Source organism: Heloderma suspectum, chromosome 7 (assembly GCF_057233095.1).
Source record: "Heloderma suspectum isolate Gila_16-S chromosome 7, 16-S_ref, whole genome shotgun sequence".
In the NCBI taxonomy this organism is placed as follows: Eukaryota; Metazoa; Chordata; class Lepidosauria; order Squamata; family Helodermatidae; genus Heloderma; species Heloderma suspectum.
In genome coordinates, this window is record NC_139464.1 from 26,461,566 (window position 1) to 26,484,000 (window position 22,435).

Genomic DNA, 22,435 nt, shown 5'->3' on the forward strand with positions numbered 1-22,435 from the left:
CCCTGCTCAGTGCAGGAATCTGGGTTAAAACATCCAGTTGTGAATTCACTGGATTATTAAAACAGAAGTAGCGATCATTTTTAAAACTTTGCTTGTTCAGTAGCGATTGGATTACTAACTGTCTCAGCTCTTAGATATGCCTCAGGCTAAGGTTTTGTTGGAAATGCCAAAGCTCAGAAGGATTAAGTTGGGGTGATGGAAGAAAGCATCTTAATGTGGGGAAAAAGCTCAGGTGGGGAAGGAAGCAATGTTAGTTCTTCAGCGCAGACCGTCAACACTTGTATCTTGCTTCAAACTGAACCAAGTTCCTTGGAGCAGAGTCAAAGCCCTGATAGAGGGGCCCACCAAACTCTCTCCTACTGGCTGCATTCCCTTGACTCTTCCCCAGCAGAGCTTTATTCCACTCCTTTTCTAATGCACCTGCTGTTTGCTACTTTCTATCCCTTAGCCCCACTGCTCGCTCGGCCCTTCTACTGCCTGTCTGTCTCAAACGTGAGGCAGTGGTTGAATGGCTGCCAAACAGGGCCAAATATTTTATTGTGTTTTGAGGGATCTGTTTTTATGTTACATTTTAATTAGGATTTTGTTTTTCATCTGTATGTTATCATTAGCCACCTTGAGTGCCATTTTTGGTGGAAAGGCAGGGTATAAATCAAATAAATAAACACATCTTCAAGTTGGTTGGGACTCGAAAGGACTGTGAATGCAACTGCATAAAATTCAAGAAAGAAAACTCAGCTATTCAGGAGCCCAGTACAGCAGACAAAATGGATTAGACAAATGTAACCAGATAGATGTACTTCAGGTGGTTCTGGAAAGAGAGAGAGAGAGAGACAGATTGAGAGAGGGAGAGAGAGAGTCTTAACCACCAGAAAAGTGCAAGTGGTTGAGCATAGGGATGGGTGAATAAGAATGTGCATAGAAGCGCACATTTTCAAATATGAATGCAAGTTCAGTAAATCGCAATTTTTTCCTGAAAATGATACTCTTGTTCACGTAGCAATTGCAAACAGGACGTGTTTGCATCATTTGCAAACATAAACAAAATTCTTGTACTGTCCTAGTTGAGCAACTTCTCTGTGAGTGGTTTGCCTTTCCCAACTTGGTGCCCTCCAGATGTGTTGGACTACAACATCCACCATTCCTAGCCAGCCTTTGGCCAAGCAGGCTGGGGATGATGAAAGTTGTAGCCCAACACACCCAGAGGGCACCACCAGGTTTGGGAAGGCTGATCTAGACATTTGCTTGAAAGTTGGGTTGCTGCTGCTGTTATATTTGTGTGGCGCTCTGTATTATGTGGTTGCTATCAAAATTGTGCCCATCTATGCCTCACTGCTCGTGTTATTGTGGGCGGGGGGAATTGGCTTTCGGTGCTGTTTTTAATGACTGGCATTTTTATTGGAACTGTGACTTGGTTTTATTTAATCCGTACATCGCCCAGAGACCTTTTATTGTTGGTTGATTAATAAATGTTGTTATAAAACAAACAAGTTCATTCATTCATTCTTAGGATTTCCCAACAAGTGGAGGCCAGCTGGACACAGCTGCGGGCCATCGATGAGAGAGTCACTCTTGCTCAAGCCAAAATTGAGAAGATCAAGGGCAGCAAGAAGGCGATCAAGGTAGTAGATGCTTGTAGCTGCTCTTTGGAACTGTACCACAGCTGTCACACCATGACTAATGGCCAAATGAAACAATGTTGCAGAACTCAGAGTCAGAGAGACCACGGAGTGAAGGAAAAAGAGTTTTTCTTTATTTAACGCGCAGGCTTAAGCCTGGAATCACTTCCGAAGAGCCAAAAGCCCCGAGGCACATTATAAAAGCAATGTGTTAGACATTATGACACATATGAAACGGCTCCTCCTCTCCCTCCCATGTGGGGTTGCAGTCCTCAACATTTCTTCTCTTAGCACCGTTGTTTATAATACAAGAAATGGGTTATAGGGTAGCCATGATAAGGAGAGAACAGCAGAGAACATGATATACAACTCTATGCTGACCTTAGCCTTTGTTGACAAGATAAGAGATTCCTGCGTCTCGTCAGCTTACAAACATATATTTCAGAGAGCAAGAGCCCAGCAAGAACATGAAGCATGAGACTGCATGAGGCTACTTAGTCTGACCCCCGATATGGCTGCTACATTCCCCCCTTAAATGCATAATTTTGTTACAATTATAGCATTTCTGATAAGCGAATGCTCATAATAGTCTGCAAAGCACCATACAAAACCTTTTATAACATACATATCGCTTAACCTCCTGTTGGGCTATTAGAGCGTAGAGGGCGGCAGTTTTACTAGCCGAGACATAAAACAGATTGGTTAAACAGCGCATAAGACAAGGAATGCAAAGGCATAACAGTATCTCTATGAACAACACTGGTAGAATTAGGATGAACAATGCTTTACTCCAGTGATGTTAGCCAAGTGAAGCCAGTAATTATCAGTGAATCGCTGGGACAAACTTCCCCCTCCAGGGGCAGACCCCCCTTTTTCACACCTTATTAAGGAACTATAATACAACACCACTAACACTACAACATGCATATTTGATCTTCTTTGGGATCTGACCGTATGCTGGGCAGCTATTCACCTGGCTAGCTGCAGTAGGGTCTAGTCCCCTTCTTCAATTTTCCCCAGTTGCAGGTCTGACCATACGCAGGGTGGACAGTCTTCCGGTGTGCCCACAGTAAGGTCTAGCCTGAGTCTTCTTACTGCTTTTTCACAATAATTTTTAAAGGATTTTTAGGATTTCTGGTCACAGTCCACTCCCCCCCCCCCTTGCTCTCTTGACTCGTGTCCAATGTATCCAGGGTTTAACTCCAGCTACTTTCACAGCTGTGGGGGTGGAAAGTATAACAGTTTTTGGCCCTCTCCATCTGGGAGTCAAAGGGTCATTTTTTTACTTTTTAACCCATACTTCATCTTTTGGTTGGAAAGGATAAACTTCTGTGATGGGAATTGGGGGCTTATTTTCTAAGACAAAGCGACGCTGGGCTTGAAGAACTTTGCCCAGTGTTAGGACTTCTTGTTTAAGGCTAACGTTTGCTTGCTCTTGATGCCGCTCCAGTGTCAATCATGAAGTCAATGTCACGGCCCCTCACAGTCAGTGTCACGGCCCCTCTCCAGCTGTCTTCTCTCTCGCCCGTTCTGGCTCCTTTGGTTTTCTCCTTTGTGTATTTGATTTATTTTATTTGGGCATTCATGCCACCAATGTCCATCTTGTCCACACTGGGCACACTGTGCCTCTGCCTCTGCTGGGTCTTCTTCTATTTTTTCGTCCACGTCTTCTTGGGCTTCTGGGTCGAGGGGGGTATATTGGCGATAGGCATCTAAAAGACGCTCCAAGTACGCTCTGGGGCCTCGGTGGCACCTTGCAGCACTTTAGACACCTTGGTCATATTAACTGACTTCTTCATACCTGCCTTCATGGCTTCTAACGGCAGGGTTTGATACTGGGTGAGGCGCTCTAGCCCCGCTTGTGTTTTGGGATTCCAGCGGGGGGGGGGGGGTACTTACAAGGAGACTTTATTGGGTAACTTACAGCACGCAGGTGTACCTAATGGTTGGATCAGACAGCTTCTCTGAACCACGAGCTATTGCACTAAATGGGTTTTATACCATACATGTTACCCATGAGGCAGCACAACATTAGCAAGCATTTTCAGCATAGGCTAGAAGTGTTTGGTTCTCAGGCACAGCTTCCTGTAAACAAACTTCGCTTCCCAGGCAAAGTGCTTGATAACACTTTTACTCATTAGTATGGGAAGAGAAATCTCTCTCTCTTTCTTTTACTTTCTTTTTCTTGCTGATCTACCTGTATTGCAGATCATGTTTCAAACTTTTTACATAAAACTTTCCTCTATGCACCAGCCTTGTCTCTTCATTTGTCTTTTTTGCAAGTTAAACTCACTTACTTAAACCTTTCTGCCCTACACTAGTCCCAGTGACGCACATTTGGGATAGGCTCTTCTTCTCTTTCTAGTTACATTTTTTTCATCTTAAAGAACTATTACATTATTGTGGCTACTTTACCCCCAGGTAATAAGCTCCAGGCACAATCAGCTGCTTCTGATTCACCCTGGAGGCAACTATGGCCACGCTTCTTCTCTACAAATGTTCTTTCTCTTTGCCTTTTGCCTTCTCTTTCTTCTTTTTTTCCCCCCCTTCTGTATCTGTCTGCCACTTTCTCTATTTCTCTGTCTTTTCTACTTGTCTCTGTCTTTCTCTACTTGTCATCCATTGGGAACCACACTCAGTATCATTTGGAGTTGCAACTAACACTAATCTGCAAATATCACATATATTTTATGATATCTAAGAAATTATAAAATATACACAACAAACGTTTTTTGCAATTTAACACAATGAATGGAAAACACTTTTTGCATGGTAAGGCATGATGGAGCAGATCCAGCAATTATACTGCTCCTCTGGCTGCATGCTCAGGGCTTGTCAAAATCAAGGGATGGGCATACTCACACACGCAAAGAGTTCTAGATCACCATTTTTGCATCGGCAACTTTATGCTGCATGAGTTCTAGCAGAAGGAAATCTAAAAGTCATAGATCAACTCAGCCTGTTGTACACTGAGCTGACTACAAACACAGACACACAGTCTACAGCAATGAGAGTTCAAGTTTTTGAAAAGCCTCACAGCACTGTGGAAAGGGGGGAAGCTCTCAGGGCTATCTATCACTAGACAAGCTAGCCCGGGATTTACAATATCACACACACACACACACACCTTTTTTTCTCTTCTTCTACTTGGTACACGAAAGCAAAGTGCCGAAACTCAGGATGCTGGGGGGTGATGGGCATCGCCTTATACTTGCATTTTTCAGGCAGCCATTAATCTTCTTCGGGGAGGCGGTGGGGTGATTTGCAGGACTTCAAAGGCAAGCTTTCCAGTTAGTTTGAATTTGTAAATCCCAAGCTTAAAACAGGACACAATGAGGTACAGGGCAGCCAAATCTTTGTTTTGGCACAGGCAACAAATAACTCAGGTCAGCTTTCTTCGCTGGGGTCTCAAACAGGAAAACAGTCTTAATTTAAAGTTGTAACATCACTGACAGCATCAGCCAGCCAGCTACACAGATTTCACTAGTTTTTTTTAAGACAGTTACTCTAATATCTTCTCTTTTTTTCAATCAGGTTGGGTCTCCCAGCTTACACAGTTTATTGCAGCTTCCAGGAGCATGGTAGTAGCGTGATTTTGGCTTGGCCAGGAACATGCTGTCTGGTTTCTCGGTCTCTTCAGCACACACACTCAGGCAGTCTAACACTGGACACTTAAATTAGTGAGATTTCTTCATTGCAGGGAATCCCACGGCAAAAGCTTAACAGTTACGCTCTTCAGAAATCATATAGCTGATGGTCTACAGGCTCTATGAAATTCTAGGACAGTTCAAAGCTAAACACAGCTACCTTGACAGAGATCTTCATCGTGGTCTTTCCGCTTTATTCTGCCTTGGGACAGTCTTATGGCACACTTTCTACTCGAAGAGGGGTCTAGCCTGTGCCCTGGGGGCTGATTCTTCACCTTTATTCCATTTTGCGCCTTTATCTTCTGGGTCTTCATTTTCAGTTTCCATTTCTTAGGGATTTTATTTCAAATAGGCGAGGTGATGATGTTGGACAACTCAGAACGTTGTGGGCAATTCTCCTGCCCCCCCCCCCCCTCGGCGCACTAGGCTAACGGCTACTTCTTCGGCCTCACACTCCCACGCTTTGTTAAAAGCCAGGCTGTCCTGCAACATTTCTCTAATTAACAGCCTCAGATCTTGTTCTTTTTTTTTCTCTCAGCTCGACCTTGAGCTTTTTGCTGTTTCCTCTCTCTATTCTGAATCCTTTTTAAAAAAATCTTTTTCCTTTTTTTTTTTAACATACATCTCAAGGGGGTGCAAGTCTTGCTTCCCCCACCTCCCACAGCCTCCCTCCTAAGATAAAGACGGACACAATGGAGGAAAGGGGATTGGTCAGTGAGTAAGGGGTCTCACTGACCGGCACAAGAGGAATTTTTACACCACGCACTTTGCTACTGGCCTGGGCACCCGGACGGCCAACAGTATGCAACAGAAACCGCAGTAGCCACTCACACAATCATCAATTTCACCACTTCATTCATATGTCCCTGCCACCCACTTTCTCACTTTTCCACTAGAGCGAAGCAGTTTCCTCAGCGCCTTGCTGAGTATTAGTGCCTGCTCGGGGGAGTGATCAAGTCCCCCCTCCACCCCCAATCGGGTGGGTCACCTTTTGTATACGTATACTAACACTGACCTTCTTCATAAGGCGGGGCCCTCTTTTTTTCTGCCCAGTGGCCTTTCTCCTAAAGGCGGGGCCCTCTTTTCACTCCATATACTTGCCTTTCTCCTGAAGGCTTCCAATGTGGGTTTCAACTCAATTGCAGCTGCAGTATGGGCAGGGCTGAAGTTCCTTCCTCCGCTTCCCAAGGTTCTCTTGCCGCTCGCTGCCGTTTGGGCGGTTCCGGCGCAGGCTTTCTCCCGTTCACCTGACAAAAAGGTCGGTGGCACCAAGAAAGGGAGGCATGCGCCGAGCCCTCCCTCCCAGTGCGGCGATTAAGAGCAGGCAACTGCCACCTCTCTGTCTCAGCGCCTGCCACAATCCGAGTCACGGCACCATTTATGTTGCAGAACTCAGAGTCAGAGAGACCACGGAGTGAAGGAAAAATAGGGTTTTTTTATTTAACGCGCAGGCTTAAGGCTGGAATCACTTCCAAAGAGCCAAAAGCCCCGAGGCACATTAACACATTGCTTTTATAGACATTATGACACATATGAAACAGCTCCTCCTCTCCCTCCCGTGTGGGGTTGCAGTCCTCAACATTTCTTCTCTTAGCACCATTGACTATAATACAAGAAATGGGTTATAGGGTAGCCATGATAAGCAGAGAACAGCAGAGAACATGATATACAACTCCATGCTGACCTTAGCCTTTGTTGACAAGATAAGAGATTCCTGCGTCTTGTCAGCTTACAAACATATATTTCAGAGAGCAAGAGCTCAGCAAGAACATGAAGCATGAGACTGCATGAGGCTACTTAGACTGACCCCCGATATGGCTGCTACAACATGACACATGGCAAGCGAAGTCATGCATGGGATAACTGTTGGCCTGTGGGAGTTCACTGTTTACACATATGAAACAACCTTGGACTCGGAGAGGGGGGAGCCAGCAATGCAAGCCTGAAAATGAAACAAGCCACACACACAGCAGAGGCTGCAAAGCAATTTCCTTCCTGTGGACTTCAGCCGTCCTTGGATTTGGGTTGAGGGAAGAGAGGATTTTCACTGGCAGCCGAATGCCTGCTGCTTGTTGTGCAAGACAAGAGTTCTGACCACAGATCTGAGGCACTGAAAAATTCCAATTTAATTTCCTGAGCTTCACCATGTGGGGGTGCATTAATATAATTCTTACAGCAAAGTGCTGTGTAAATTTGTCTGTGATGAGCCCCTTTTTTGTCTTCTCCAACTTGTAATCCTTTGGGCCTAACCCCCCTCTCTAGTTTCTTCTGTCAAATCCTAGAGCATCCTTCCCCAGCCAGGTGCCCTCCAAATGCTTTTGACTACAACACCCATCAGCCCCAGAGAGAATGCCTTTGAGAATGATGGGAGTTGCAGTCCAATACATCTGGAGGGCACCAGGTTGGGAAAGGCTGGTTATAGGTGTTTTAGATTTATTTTTTATTATTTGATTGATTGATTGATTGATTGATTAAAAGATTTACAGGCTGCCTTTCAAAGCAGGAGCCCTCCAAAGGTGGCAAAAAATGGCTAAAGTGTATACTAAACTGCTACTGTTGACATCCCATATTCTGGCATCATCCAGCCCCCAATTGGTGTCACTGATTACATGATAAATGCTCCATCATATCTATAACTTTGAATTACGTCATATGCCATGCCTCAGAGCACCTCATTAAAATTTAGTAAGTCTGGTTATTTTATACATAAGGAATAGAAAGCTATGAGATGAAGGCTTCCAAATGCTGCTCCAAGGCCCTAGTTCTGTATTAAGTCACTGATCCTGTGTGTTTTCACTCTCCCTTGCCAGCCTCCAAGCCATCTTTACTGTGAGGTGGCGACATGTACTTTTCATGTTCAGATTCTCTCTTTCTGTGCTAATCTCCCAAGGTGTTCTCCAGTTCAAAATACCCTGCTCCAGAGCGGCTGCAAGAATATTCCTCCATTTTTGCTGGTGCTAGGGATCCGGATGCACATAAACGACAGAGGCGCAAGATTCAGAGCAAACACAGAGTGTTCGATGAAAAGTCCCTGCAGGTAAGGGAAGTGGAGGTAAAAGGTCATCTTGACGCATTCCTCTGCCAAAGAAACAGGACTTCTCTTGATGTTGGATTTTCAGATGTTGGAGGAGGTTGTGAAGGCCTTAATTAGGACAGGGATTATTTGATTGATTGATTGATTGATTGCATTTCTATACCACCCCAGAGCCAAAGCTCTCTAGGAGTTTTACAAAGATTAAAACACATTAAAATACAGTATACGAAGTTTAAAAACTTTTAACATGAAGAGGCTCCAGGGAAGCAAAAGTTCTGCAGAAAATGGAAGGGTGCATTACCAACGCCCCCCGCCCCCCTCTACTGGTGAGCTACTCAGGGTGTGCATTTGTGGCTACCTGTATATAGCCTTCTGTTTGCGTGTGTGTTCATTGATTGGGTCATCTGCATGTCTGGGACGGAAAGCACTTTGGAACTGCTTCCTGACCCAATTGTGACCCACAATGGCTTGAGGGAAAGGGGAAGAAGAGGAGAAAAGCTCTTACTTTCCTTGGCAACAGTCTGCTCCTCCCTGGCTCAAGGCCAAAGGTTTTCAAACTCTTTCCTAGGAAGTCTGGGGTCTCTTGGAAGGTTACTGGGTTTTTCTATAAGGTGATCAGTGGCTCCTGTTCACATGGATCTGCATTTAAGTGTCTGAGCCTCTCCATAAGAACAGTGGCACCGCTGGGTCAGAGCCTGTGTGCATAAAGCCTGAATTCTTTCCTTTTTTTTTAACACACGAGGTATTACGCAGCTGGTAGTTCATGCAGCTCTTAGTATTCCCTGGTGATTGCAGAGGAACAACCAACAAGAACACAAGAGTGGCAAGCAATATAGCTTAGCAATAATTTTAGAGTTCTTTCAGATAAAAAGCCTGCCTGCACCAGGGGAATGTTCCCCCTCCCAAGAGGAGTCCAGTATGTGATGCTGCTTTCCTGGGATGTGGCTAATATGTACTTCTGGGACTTGGAACAGATGGAAAATCTCTCTTTTCAGACAAGGGATCAACTAAACTGCTTCCAGGCTCCCACTTTCTCTCCTCTTTTTTAGAGAACCCAAAAATAAAGCTGGCCTTGAATAATTCAGTGCTTTAAACTTTCCTGCAGTTTAATGGAAGCAGAGTCTATCACAGGAAAAGTGGCATGAATATTTTAGGCTGGGTTCAGAACTCATGGAGCTGAGCTGCGGGATGTGCAGAGAGCTTATGAACCCACTGGAAGCAGGGCTGCTGCCATCTGCTCCACTCCCACTGGGGCATAATTAGATGGATCCCGCCAATGAAGTTTTTCAAAGGCATAAAACATGCCACGTGCTTCAGTCTCAAAAACACAAGACACTCATATCTAAATGGTGGCTCTAGTCCTCATGGAGATGACAATTAGTTTCATATGGATACGTGAGAGATTATCTTACTGTGTCTTTCGTCCTTTTCGCCCAGGGCTGTGGGGCCTTTTTCAGTTCTTTCAGCCCAAGGCCTGAATTCTATTTTGGCGAAGCTCTCGGGGGCAGCCTTGCAGGGGTGGACAGGGCCCAAGGCAAAATGCGGCGTGTGCAAAACACCGACAATGCCAGCATCTTTTAATTTAAAGCTCTTACTGCTGTTAACTCAGCCTCAGGAGAGGCGTTTCAACCTTTTAGAATGGGGGGGAAACTGTGCAAAAGCCAGGAAACCACAAAACGATGGGCGATTGAGGGGAAGGGGCATGGCCATTTGGGGAACCTTGGAGGGCCACATTTGGCCCACGGGCCTGAGGTTCTGCACCTCTGATCTAACTTATTATTGCCTAGTCTGACAGTGATGCTCCAAACAGTCTCATACAGAGGACTTTCCAAGTGCTAGTCTCCAAGATCCTTTGGAAATGGAGGTTAGGGGTTGAACCTGGGATCTTCTCCTCCAAAAGTATCCAGTTCAGGCCAGGCAGAGGGCCTGTGGGCTGCTAAGCAAGGCCGCAGGAGCCAATCTGGAGCAGCCAGCACAAGAGCAGGATGTGTTCGTAAACATCCAGTTTTGGAGAGCAGCAAACTGGTTTCAGGTAGCTCCAGCTCAGGACTGTGAGAGCAGGAGTTGATCCCCGGAATCCTAAAGCTCAGTTGGGCTGGGATGAGGCATTATGGGAGCTGCACATCCCGCTGCTGCTTCCTCCCTTCACCTCTCACTTGATCGTTTCTAGTATTATGAATGGAGTCATGTGAGGTCATCCCATGGAGAGTTTTCCCCATCCTACAAGTGGCAGCCAATGATGTGGAGTGAAGGCCGGGAAATTCACAGTGCAGTGATTTGAGAACATGCATGTATCAAGGGAGGGAGAAAGAGGCACAGCTTTCATCAGTGGCTTGACTGTTTTAGTTCCTTCCAGCATAATTTCAGCCATCAAAACAGGGACTCCTCTCCTTGGCTTGCTAGACTGCAAGGGGAAGAGACTTTTATCCATCTGACTTCATGTCACACCTACTGCGAAATAAATGCCAACTGCCTCCACAGATTCAGTCCTTATGAAGCACAACATACCATGCAAAAACCTGCAGAAGCCAACACAAATAGTCTTCAAGAATCACCGCAAATCTATTGGGATTTTTTTCTCAACCATGATGGGCTAAGGAAGTCCCCCAGTTAGCAGATATAAAATCTTTCGTGGAGTGCCAGCTCCCTCCTGGCATCCTTCCTTTTTCCTTCATTTTCAAAGTAACTTTATAACCAAGTCAACATTACAAATCTTTCAAATCTGCATTGTAGTTCTGAAATGTTTGGCCAGGGACCAAGACTAATGGTTAACTCATTCTGGTCTCTGGTATTTTAAACATCCCTCACAGCTGTAATCATGACAGCTCCCCTTGTTGCATCGTGAGAGAACATCTCTTGACATCGCAGGCACAAGAGTACCCATGGATTCATTGTGTGTAAGTGTAAGCCAACCTCTGGAACTCACTGCTGCAGGGTGGTTCACAGTGATGTTCAAAACAGTGCTTAGCCATTTGAATTGTGCTGGATGCCATCCACTGGGAACTTCTGCACAAATCCCATAGGACTACTTCATTCTGGAACAGCTCCTGTTAAATAGAGCATGCCCAGTAATCGATCATGCTCAGTTCCTCCAATATCTACCCCAAAGTATGTAGGTACAGTTTATTGATTCTACGTATTGGTTTTATGTTTTCATGATTTGTGTACACCGCTTTGTGCTTTACATATGCTCGTAAATAAATGCATAATAAGTTGGATAAAAATGTGAAGGGTGTTTGAAGTGCAAGTGTTTCAGGTTGGCATTCAGCATCCACATATCTCAACTGGAATGAGAAAATCCAAGGAACGGGGCAGTTTCTCTCTAGGGAAGGTCTTTCACTCGGGGAGATGAACACCTGCTTCATATGCAGATGGAGTCAAGTGCAATCCCTGGCATTTCCAGTGAAAAGGTTCGGTTGGCAGGCAATGAGAGAGACCCCCTGCCAGAGACCCAGGAGAGTCACTGCTGCCTCGGACTGGTTGGGCAAATAGTCTAGACCAGCCTTCCCCATCCTGGTGCCCTCCAAGTGTGTTAGATTGCAACTCCCGTCATTGGGCTGGCTGGGAATGATGGGAGTTGCTGTTCAGCACATCGGGGGTCAGGGCACCGTCTAGGGAAGGCTGGTCTAGTATAAGGGCAGATTCTCCTGTTGCTAAAGATAAGGGGCCAGGTTTTATTACAACAAGAATTGATGATCATGATGATTATCAATAATAATAATATCATCATCATCATATAGGAAGTAGAGCTTGGAAAGACCGCTGGCACACCTCCAGCACCAGTAGAGGGCATACATCTCCATTCAAGGTTTGCATACCTGCTCGACCACCACACCTGCTCTAACGGTGGGAGGCAAGATGGAAGATACACCGGAATAAGGGATCCGAAGTGAGACCTCTCAAACCCTGTGGCTTTCTAACATACACATTGCCTATACCTCTAATCGCCTTATCTTCTCGCACTGCTCCACGGAGTGGCAGCAGACACACTTCCAGGGCTGATTGAAATTCACAAGAAGGAGGTTTCTGCAGCCGCTCACTGCTCCAGGACGAAGGGAGGATGAGTGGGGCCGGCCAAGGCATCAGCACTCTAGGAGGCTTAAAAATGAAATGTCAGTGCATGAACATTAATGCTCACAAGGAAGTCCTTGTTTCTGCAGTACCTCAACCCCTCCCCAATAACCATTTATAAGCATTTGCTTTCATTTGCTGCTACAGTGGCAAATGTTAAGAGGCATTCATTTCATTTCACAAGTGAGAACTCCATTTCAAAAAGAAAAACTGGCATGTACATGTATGTGTAAAATCAGTCTGTCTGTCTGATATATATATATATTACACACTCACACTCACACACCCACACGTAATTGTGATTAACAAACGGAGATTTCAATTTAGCTAACAAAACATTTTGGCTTCCACCTTCATCAGCTGTTAAGATACAAATGCTATTTCCAAAGTGGCAGTTGTAGAGCTGTGAGGGTGGAATGTTCAGATCAGTTGCAGATGTTAATCAATGTTTGTACAGTCCTCCAGGTTAAGGCCATGTGGTACCGTGTGTGTGCGCGTGCGCATGTGCGTACCAAGGACAGTCCCTATTTTTGCTTTTTTTGTGATGCCTTTTAAAAATGGTTCAGGTTGCTCGATGTGCCATTCCTCTGTTTCCAGTTCTCTGTTCTAGGTCTATAGAAATTACTGCTTTCAGTTTTGGGGTGGAGGGTGCAGTATTGTTAATCTAATGCATATTGTGTTTGCGGGCCTCTGGGCAAGATGCGCTCAGTGCTTCCTCCTTGGTGCTGTTGCCACTGTCCATTCATTAGCTTTTTCCTCTGGACCTAATCCACCCACTTGAAGAGGAAAGGTGAACAGGCAGCATCAGCAAGAGGGAACAGCGGTAGAACCAGGAGGCTTCAGAGATTAGCACTGGGCCCATACTGGGGCACAGGGCCTTGGCAAGTGCCCCACAACGCTGACCTCCTGATGCTGGCACTGTGCATATAAATGCAAACCCGCACACACGAGCCACGTCGCGTGCACACTGGCACTTCACAGGCTGGCCGAGCTTACTTTGGTAAGTTGTTGAACATTTATGTCTCTAGCATATCTTCACCACCACCCTCCCCCGAAAATAGTATTGCCATCATGGCTTTTGCAACCATGCATCCCATCCAGTATTTGGAATAAAGCCTTCAGTAGTATGTCATAGAGGGAATAGCATGTTACTAGTCCCTAATATCATCTGTAAAACGTAGAAGGGAATGTGTCTCCAGCTATAACCTGTTCCTATGAGGGAGGGGAAGAAATGAAGCACTTTATCTGGGGGACAGTGTTGCAATGGGGGCAAAATCTGCCCTCCACCCACAACACTGGGCAGCCCATCCACCAGTGTCCCCCTGGAAGGTGGCACCAGGGTGCTTAGAGCAGGAGCAGTAGTTTCACCCACCCGCACAACCCAGGTGCCAGGTTGGGAGGAGGCACCATGGTCCTCTGGGAGGGTGTTTGTCCTTTCCCAGCTGATACCACGGCAAGCTGCGCTGGGCACGTAAGGTACCAAGATGACTTTAGATGGCTCCCCGCTTCTCGGCAAACGGCCCAGGAGCCCATCACCTCACGTGCAGGTTCTGCTAGAGTACTGACAGCCGTGTTGCTCATATTTTGCAGGAGAAGGTGAAGTACTTCCCAGTTTGTGTCAGTGCAAAAATCCATCAGGAAGATGATGCAGAAGAGGGTCTCGGTAGTCTCCCCGGGAACATTAGTTCTCTTAGCTCCCTGCTGCTCTTCAATACCACTGAAAACCTGTAAGTCTTGCCCGGTGATTGCTGCTCCACCCTAGTCCTGGACGGACCAAACTACCTGCTGTTTTCTTTCTGGTTTGCAGCACCAAAAAGTCCCTCTGCCCTTACTCCCATCTCTCAAGGCGAAGGGTTTAAATCCACCGGTTTGAAGCCCAGCACCCCCTGCTAGCCTCTCTTCTTTGCCATGACCCTGAAACTGTATTGTGAGGATTCCGCACCCCTCTGCCCCCGTCAGTCCCCTTCTCCAAACTCATTCCTCTTCTTTGCCTTCGCTTTCCTATGAATATTGTGCCTTTATAGAGCATTAAGCACCAGCTGTGCACTAGAAAGCAATGGGGTCTTGGCTCAGTGGATTTGCACTGAATAACAGCATTAAACAAGTCCAAAATGAAGGGGAAGGGGGGCATTCATCAAGAGAGAGGAAATACTAGCAGGTTGAGAAGCTTTTCCCTGCCAATGGAGGTTGGTGGCTCTGACGTCAGTGAGGCAGTGAATCCACTCTGTGTTTTTGTCAGAATCACTCTAAAGGAGTTATCCAAGGTCCAAAGCACCTTGGATGGCTCCTTTGGAGTTCTGACAGAAACCTGGAGTGGATTCACCGCCCCACTGACATCGGAGCCACCAGTCTCCTGTGGTCCCTGTGCTTGCAAATCCTCCCTTTAACTTGTAAAACCCTTAGACTTCTCTTTTTACCCTCCCCTGTGCTTGGAAGAATACATGCCCTTGCCACCGTTACTGGGACAATGTTCTGAAGTGTCGTGGCCCAAGGAATTGGATGTGAGCTTTGACCTACCTGGGCAAGCCACAATCTCTTAACCTTGATTTTTCCTCAGTAAAATGGAAATAATGGTAATCAGGTCACAGAGCCTAAACAAAATAAATGTTGTAAGGAAAAGAAGAAACAGATAAAATTCAAACACTGTTCTTTTGACTTTGAGTCATTGTTGAATCTGTGTCTCTTCAAGATTTTTATTTTTGTTTTTTGGTATTTTATTTAAAATATTTTTAGGTCTCCTTTCGAGGCAAAGCCTCCTTGAGGCAGTTTACAAGACACAATTCTAAAACAATAAAATATAAAATGCTATTAATGGAGACAATAGTGTAAAGCCACAAGAAAATTCTGTCTCTTCTTTCTTGTTTCTTTCAAATCCCTATTTTGGTAGGTCTCCACAGTAAATTAAGTTAGAACTGGTGGCCAACACTTGATCTGTCCAGCTGTTGTGGGGAGAGATCTTTGGGGCCATGACTCAGGAGGACAGAGCACCCGCTTCGCATGCAGAAGGTCCCAGGTTCGATCCTCGGCGGCTCCAGGTATCTGCAGAAAGGCCCTGCCTGAAACCCTGGAGAGCTGCTGCTGCCAGTCAGTGTCAACAACACTGGGTTAGATGGACCAGTGATTTCACTCAACATAAGGCAGCTTCCTATGCTCCTGTCTGTTTAGGTTCAGGTTTGTCCCAGCATTTTGGCTATCTGTGAGGTCTGCAAGAACAGTGGTGAAATCCTGACAATGGGAGCAGAGCCTTTTTTTCCTGCACCCACTTTAATGTTAGTCCTTCCTGTGTGTGTCTGTCTTGCTCTGCTTGAGGTAGGCTGTTGAGATTGTCTTCTCCTTCCATCTCCCAAGCTACAAGAAGTATGTTTTCCTCGATCCCCTGGCTGGAGCAGTAACCAAGACCCATGTGGCTCTGGCGACCGAAACAGAGGAGAAGCTCTTTGATGCCCCCCTCTCTATCACTAAGAGGGGACAACTGGATCAGCAGGTGAGCCATTTGGAGGCTGGGAGGGCAACGGAGAGAAGCCCGTATCTCTTATCTGCCTAGACCCCAACAGTGAAGGTGTCCCGGGGAAGTCATCCTCTTGGAAGAGATGAATTCTCCCCACCCATGTCATTTGCTTTAACAACCTCATTGTTCATTTCAGAGCAGGATGGTCTCTCTAAGTTCACCAAGAATACAGTGAGGGCCATTAACATGGACATTTAAAAAGTTTGCAGAACATGTAATGCCTGGATGTGTTTTTCCAGGTTCTGGGAAGAGAGGAGCCCTGGTTTCATTGCCTGCATGCTTCTCCCATGATGCACCCGGCTGGCCAGTATTCAGCACAGCCATGGCGCTAGCAGAAATGAACACCAGTGCAATGGGGAGCTACCACTTGCTAGCACAACCCTAGAAACTAGCCCCAATTAGCACTTCAGGAACGGGGGCAGTCAACGGGGCTCGCAGAAGGGAGCTCCGCTGACTTGTCCTCTTCTGGAAGCATTTGTTTGGGCTGGTTTCCACGGTTGTACTGGCAAGCTAGCTCCCTGTTCCGCTAAAGGTCATTTCTGCTAGCGCAACATGTTTAACACTGGCAGACATCCAGCACTGGACATTGCCCCCGAGTCTTACTGCTGACCATCTGTGGTGTCCTCCTGTCCTTTGTGTATATCTTCTTAGGTGGCTGAAAACTACTTCTACGTGCCAGATCTTGGGCAGGTGCCCGAGATAGACGTGCCGTCCTATCTGCCTGACCTGCCTGGCATTGCCGCCGATCTCATGTACAGCGCTGACCTTGGGCCTGGCATTGCACCTTCTGCCCCTGGCACTGCCATACCGGACCTGCCCACCTTCAGCACAGAGTCTGCAGAGCCCTTCCAGCCAGGTACGCATTCCTCCTGCACTCCCTGTGCAGCAGGGAAGGCAGGACTGAAACCAGAGAGGGCACTTGGAAAGAAAACAGACACATGGCACAGCCGTAGCCACTCGCATATCTGCCAGGGAGGGTATGATGAGCAATTCCTCCTTCTCTCTCCCCCCCCCCCCAAATCTGGATACTATGGCAAGAAAGCGACCTTGCCGTTAAAGTTGTACAAAAGTCTAATTCTCTGATTTGGGGGCCAGGGAGGGCAGGGGAGGAGAACATACTGATGCAAACAGATGTTAAATCTCAATTTTGTACCCACAAGCAACGTGTCAGAAAGGGATGAGTCTGTATTGGGCCTTGTGCTTTCTGGCTTCTTCATATGTCCTCTGGAGACAGGTGGAAAAATGGAGCTGCCAAGTCTTTCAGACTGCTAATCCATTTTAAGTAGGGAGTGATGGCTTCTAATCTGTGATGCTGGTGTAGAGAATTAGGCCCAGAACTTCTCTCATTTTCTTTGATGGTTCTTGTGAACACCTTGAAATAGTGATTTAGGGATGACTGGCAGCTCTCTTGTTCCTTATGAGGCTTAGGGGAGTATGGTGTGTATCTAGTTGGCAGCTGATAAACCAGCTACAACTTTATTTGGCTGTAGAATGGCCAGACCATTTCCATCTGTGAGTTCACGCTGTTGTATCATTTTCGCATTCGTCTGGTGTTCTGCTTTTCTAGAAACACAGGAGTGCAAATTCATTGAAGAGTTGCTGCTCTAAGACCTGCAGAATGATAACCCAGAACATCTAAGAAGACTAGCAACAGGATTGGGGGCGGGGGGGTTGTGGCGGTAATACGTTACTAAATTCCGTTGTGACTCCCAACCTTCCTCCTCTCCATTCTAAGAGGGTCAGGAGGCTGCACCTATTCTAGAAACACACAGGCGCAAATAATTCATTGTGGAATTGCTGTTCTGAGACTGGCATGAAAACTCATTGCACCTAGGTGAATGACTAGTAATCAGCACACTGAGGCTGGTATTTTCATTACGTTTTATGTTGTCGATAGTAACATTCGCTTTTCCATTTTTCAGATATTCAGAAGGATCCACACCTACCACCACCCCCTCCCCCTCCTCCGCCACCCCCACTCGAACTGCCAGTTAATCCACCGCCACCCCCGCCTCTTCCTCAGGCCCCATCCAAGCCTCGCGTGAGCAGACAGGAAAGCAGCGCGGTGCCATCAGGTGAGGCTGAAGGATTGGAGCTGAGAAAATGGAAAAGCTGACTCTGCGATCCTTCTTGCTTCTTTGGATTTCATTATAATTTATATAGTGCATTCAAGTGCTGAAAGCCCTTCACCTGTATTATGTATTCGTAATCCTTACAATGACCTTGTAAGTTATCGTCCATCCGTGTGTTATTCCCCCCCCCCCCAAATATTGTAGACGGGGAGGAGGGACTGAGGCTGAAAAGAGCGGGTTGGCTAAGGCTGCTGAGTGGGTTAATGTCAGAGGCATGATTCAAACTGGAGACTTCCTGATTGGCAGCGCAGTCTCTCTTAGCTGCTACAGTACACCCGTGTTTGTTGGTTTGTAGCAACTCACTCAGGTAGCTTGACCTCACCCTAAAATAAGTGTGTTCTTATTACAAGTAGCATTGAAGGCTTACGAGCATCAGAGTGCCCTTACTAGAACTTCAGGGTTCATCTAGACCAGCTTCTGCTTCCAAGCGGCCAGCCAGAAGCCTCCTAGGAAACCCACATGCACATGTAGGCGATAGTCATCCCCTGTCGTTTGCACCCAGCATTTGGTAATTGGAGGCACATAATGCCTCTGAATATGAAGGTTCCACTTAAGTCTCACGGCTGACACCCACTAATAGAACTGAAAGAGAGGGCATCACCACCACATCTTGTGACTAGGGATGTACGAAAGTCACTTACCTTTTCGCGGATTGTGTTTGGGGGGGGGGGAGGTGCTCCGTCCCTCCCCCCGGAATCCTTGACCGGGGGGGGAGGCGATCTGGTCCTCCCCCCAAGAATCCTCGACAGCCGGCTCTTCTCCGTGGAGCAGCCAGCCAGGCCAGGGCCGTCCGCAGCTGGATTTCCAGCCGCAGACTGGCTGGTGCGGATGCAAATGGCGGCCGCCGTAGCAGCCACCATTTGCGTCCAGCCAGGGAGCCGTGATCGGCTACGTAAGTCTTTACGTAGCCTATCACAGCTGGGTAAAAAAAAAAAAAAACTGTGTACGCAAATGGCAGTGGCTACGGCGGCCGCCATTTGCATTCCTTATTTTTCGCCGTTTTAGTCTACATAAATATTTACGTAGACTATTACGGCGAAAAAAAGGGGAACGCAAATAGCGCCCACTACGCTATTTGCATTCCCCTTTTTTTTTCGTCGTAATAGTCTACGTAAATATTTACGTAGACTAAAACGGCGAAAAATAAGGAACGCAAATGTTGTTTGCGTACGCCGGTTTTTTTTACCCAGCCATGATAGGCTGCGTAAAGACTTATGTAGCCTATCACAGCAAAGACCAGAGTGCAGATGGTGGCTGCGGCAGCCGGTCGAAAGACCAGCTGCCGCCGCCGCCAAAGCCGCCGCTGGAGCTGCTGCCGTCCGGAACATCTGCCCCAGGTAAGTCTTGTCCTGGGGGGAATCCGCGGGGGGGGCGGGGGGGCAGGCCGTTCCACCACGGATTTCGGGGGCCAAATGCCAGTGCATTCGGCCTCACTGAAATCCGTGGCAGAATTCTCCGCCATCCCTACTTGTGACAGGGAATCCCATAAGACAGTTTATGCACGGGAGGGGGGGAGAGAGAGAGAGAGATGGGGGAGACTTGGCAAAGGAGATGACAGCTTGAAAGATGAGGCTCCCAGGGACAAGGCTCAGGCTTGCTCCCAGTATAAAACAGCAGAGCTCTTCACAAAGGCATCAGGTACAAAAGCTATAGTATAGTATAGGCACGGGCAGTACTGATGGATAACGTTGCAAAATAGCTTTGGGCCCCCATTTTTTCTTTCTGCAGCTGCTGTTCAGGGGGCGCCAAAGGAAGTTGTGAACCCGTCAAATGGCCGGGCCACTCTTCTGGAATCCATCCGCCAGGCAGGTGGCATCGGGAAAGCCAAGCTCCGGAGTGTCAAAGAGCGGAAGATGGAAAAGAAAAAACAGAAGGAGCAAGAGCAAGGTGCTGCCCGCCCTCCCCATTCCATCCCCGCTAGTTAGAGCTGGCTCATTCTGCTGCTGGGTGTGTAGGATAGGATCCGATGCAGCAAAGCCTAACCATTATTCCCCACTCTCACAGTACGGAAGGGCTGTGTCCCCAATCGGACCCTCTTTTATCGAACACAGGTCACGTTTAATCTGTGATGGCAGGGATGCGTTAATGCAGCGGTGGGGAACCTGTGGCCCTCCAGAAGTTGTTGGATGTCAGCTCCCATCAGCCCTAGCCAGCAGGGCCAATGGTCCATCCAGGTGATGTGAGTTGTAGTCCGATGGCACTTGGAGGGCAACAAACTCCCCAGGGCTGCATTAGCACCTTTCTCTAGGAATCACTCTGCTGCTCCTTGGAAGGTTAGCACTGGAAGCACGTTCGTATTGAGAAGCCCGAAGCGGCTTAGAATGAAGTCCCTTTGGAAATGTGACTTGGCTTCTTCTTGGCCCTCCTTGCTCCCTATTTGTGTCCTAGCACAGCCTTCCGCTTCCTTAAGCTTGGTTCAGATTGAACATCTATACATGGTGCGGGAACAGGATCATGCCCACTTTGGCTAGTGGGCCCAGCTGTTCATCTCTGGGTCTGCTGGATGTCCCTGTGTAAAATTTATGTCCAGTCCAAAGATCTCCTTTGCTGGAGATACTTAAGCAGAGGCTGTGCTCTGTAATGCAGACCCTGCATTGAGCAGGGGGTTGGACTAGATGATGTCCAAGGTCCCCTCTAGCCAGTGGAGGCTGGTGGCTCCGATGTCAGTGGGGTGGAGAATCCACTCCAGGTTTCAGTCAGAGCCAGTCAGAAGTCTAAAGTAGCTATCCAAGGTGCAATAGCTCCTTTAGACTGGCTCTGATTGAAACCATCAGATTTCAATCTGATGAAATCTGATTGAAAGATGCAAATCACCACCCCACTGACATTGGAACCACTAGCCTTCACCTCTATGATTCTCTGGTACTATATATTTACCAGCAGACTCCAGCTACTCTGTGCATTTAGCATCTTCCTTTTCTAATTATGTAGTTGTGATTTTCTTTTGTATGTTTTTCTCCAGTGGGAGCTAAAGGGCAGGGCGGAGACCTGATGTCAGATCTTTTCAACAAACTGGTCCTCCGGCGCAAAGGTACATGAACATGTGGCCAGCTCTGCCTCCCCAGGGGTCCAGCAAGGCCAGAGCTAGTGTGGCGGGTGTGTCTCCTATTGGCAGACAGCAAGATACTTTTTGCAGCTGACCAAGGGCTTGAAGGCCAAGTTACAGTGTGCAGATGCGTGATTAGATCTCCCAGTAGTTTAAAGCTTAAAAGAACCTGAGTGAGAGGGACAAGCTGGAATGGGAGAGAGAAGATTGGACCAGGACAGTAGTACTGAGGCAGGGGCTGTTTGAACATTTCCCCAGATTTAGGGATAGCACAGCTCCTTTGCAGATTTCCTCAAATCTGTGACACCCCTTACTTTTCCTTTGAGATCTGCCACCAAAGTTGGGGATGGAGCTGTGCTGCATTTCCAGCCTTCCTTCCTTTGGCACAAAATGCTGATGGGATCGCTGAACAGATGCTTCCCCGTGAGGTGTGGCTCCATTTGCTGGGCTAATCGGCTGCAGTCCTCAAACCCCTCCCCTTCACCCTTTGTCACCGGGACCTCCGCTGCGCAGGGCTGACGCACTGTCAGTCTCCGGGTGCCATTTGTTTCGCGTCACCTGCTTGCTCTCCTTCTCCTGCAGGCATCTCTGGCAAAGGGCCTGCGGCTGGAGGAGACAGCAATGCCCCCAATGTGTCAGCTGGTGCCTTCGGCCGCATCTCAGACACAATTCCACCCCTGCCACCCCCGCAGCAGCCAGCTGGTGAAGAGGAGGAAGATGACTGGGAGTCCTAGATGGCTACGTCCCAATGGGGTGGGCTCACTCCCATGTTGCCAAGCCATGGTGGCTACTGGACTGAAGAAACCGTCTTAGGAGGCAAGCTGTGGAGGACACTGATCCAGCAGAGCCCGTGTCACTTGTCTCCTCCATCTTCCCTTCCCCTGCTCTGGCTTCTTTCCAACTCCTGCTGCATATACTTCTGAATGGACATTACTGCTTCTCAGTCTGCCTTTCTACCTCCAGCCCAGCCGGGTGAATGATCCGATTGGGAACTCTGCAGAACCTTGTGCTGGTGCGTGCTCGAAGATGATCAAAGCGGCTTCTCTCTCCTTGTGAAAAGAGCCCCATCCAGTCTCATGTCGTACATGGAGCTCATCAAGGGAGCTCTGGTCAGCAACAACTGCATTCGCCTCCTTCGGTAGGACTCAGCCTTGGAAGCTTGGTGGGGAAGGACCTGAGCTTCAAAAATGTACAGGTATTGCTGAGAGAGGCTTTTATTTTCTCTCTCAGCCCAATTCTCACTTTCTTTTTTGTGTAGCAAAAGCTCTGCAAGGCACAGTGCTCGCCTGTCAAGTGCAAGTCACTGACCGATTGGAAAAATAAATACATCCGATGCAAGTAACCACTTGTTTTTTGTTGTGTACCTCAAATACTCTAA

At 47.4% G+C, this 22,435-nt stretch overlaps 1 protein-coding gene across 2 annotated transcripts in view; it reads left to right on the forward strand.

Annotated features, from left to right (window-relative positions):
- Nucleotides 1-22,398, forward strand: part of WASHC1 (WASH complex subunit 1) — a 72,562-nt gene extending 50,164 nt beyond the window's left edge. For both annotated transcript variants that reach the window (XM_084809368.1, XM_084809367.1), the window contains 9 exons: nucleotides 1,511-1,622; nucleotides 8,157-8,303; nucleotides 13,962-14,098; nucleotides 15,720-15,855; nucleotides 16,531-16,735; nucleotides 17,802-17,954; nucleotides 19,740-19,898; nucleotides 20,974-21,042; nucleotides 21,640-22,398. In XM_084809368.1, the coding sequence (XP_084665494.1) occupies nucleotides 1,511-1,622; nucleotides 8,157-8,303; nucleotides 13,962-14,098; nucleotides 15,720-15,855; nucleotides 16,531-16,735; nucleotides 17,802-17,954; nucleotides 19,740-19,898; nucleotides 20,974-21,042; nucleotides 21,640-21,791 (1,270 nt within the window). In that variant the 3' untranslated portion in view covers nucleotides 21,792-22,398. The remainder of the gene's footprint in view (nucleotides 1-1,510; nucleotides 1,623-8,156; nucleotides 8,304-13,961; nucleotides 14,099-15,719; nucleotides 15,856-16,530; nucleotides 16,736-17,801; nucleotides 17,955-19,739; nucleotides 19,899-20,973; nucleotides 21,043-21,639) is intronic.
- The last annotated feature ends 37 nt before the right edge of the window (nucleotides 22,399-22,435 follow it).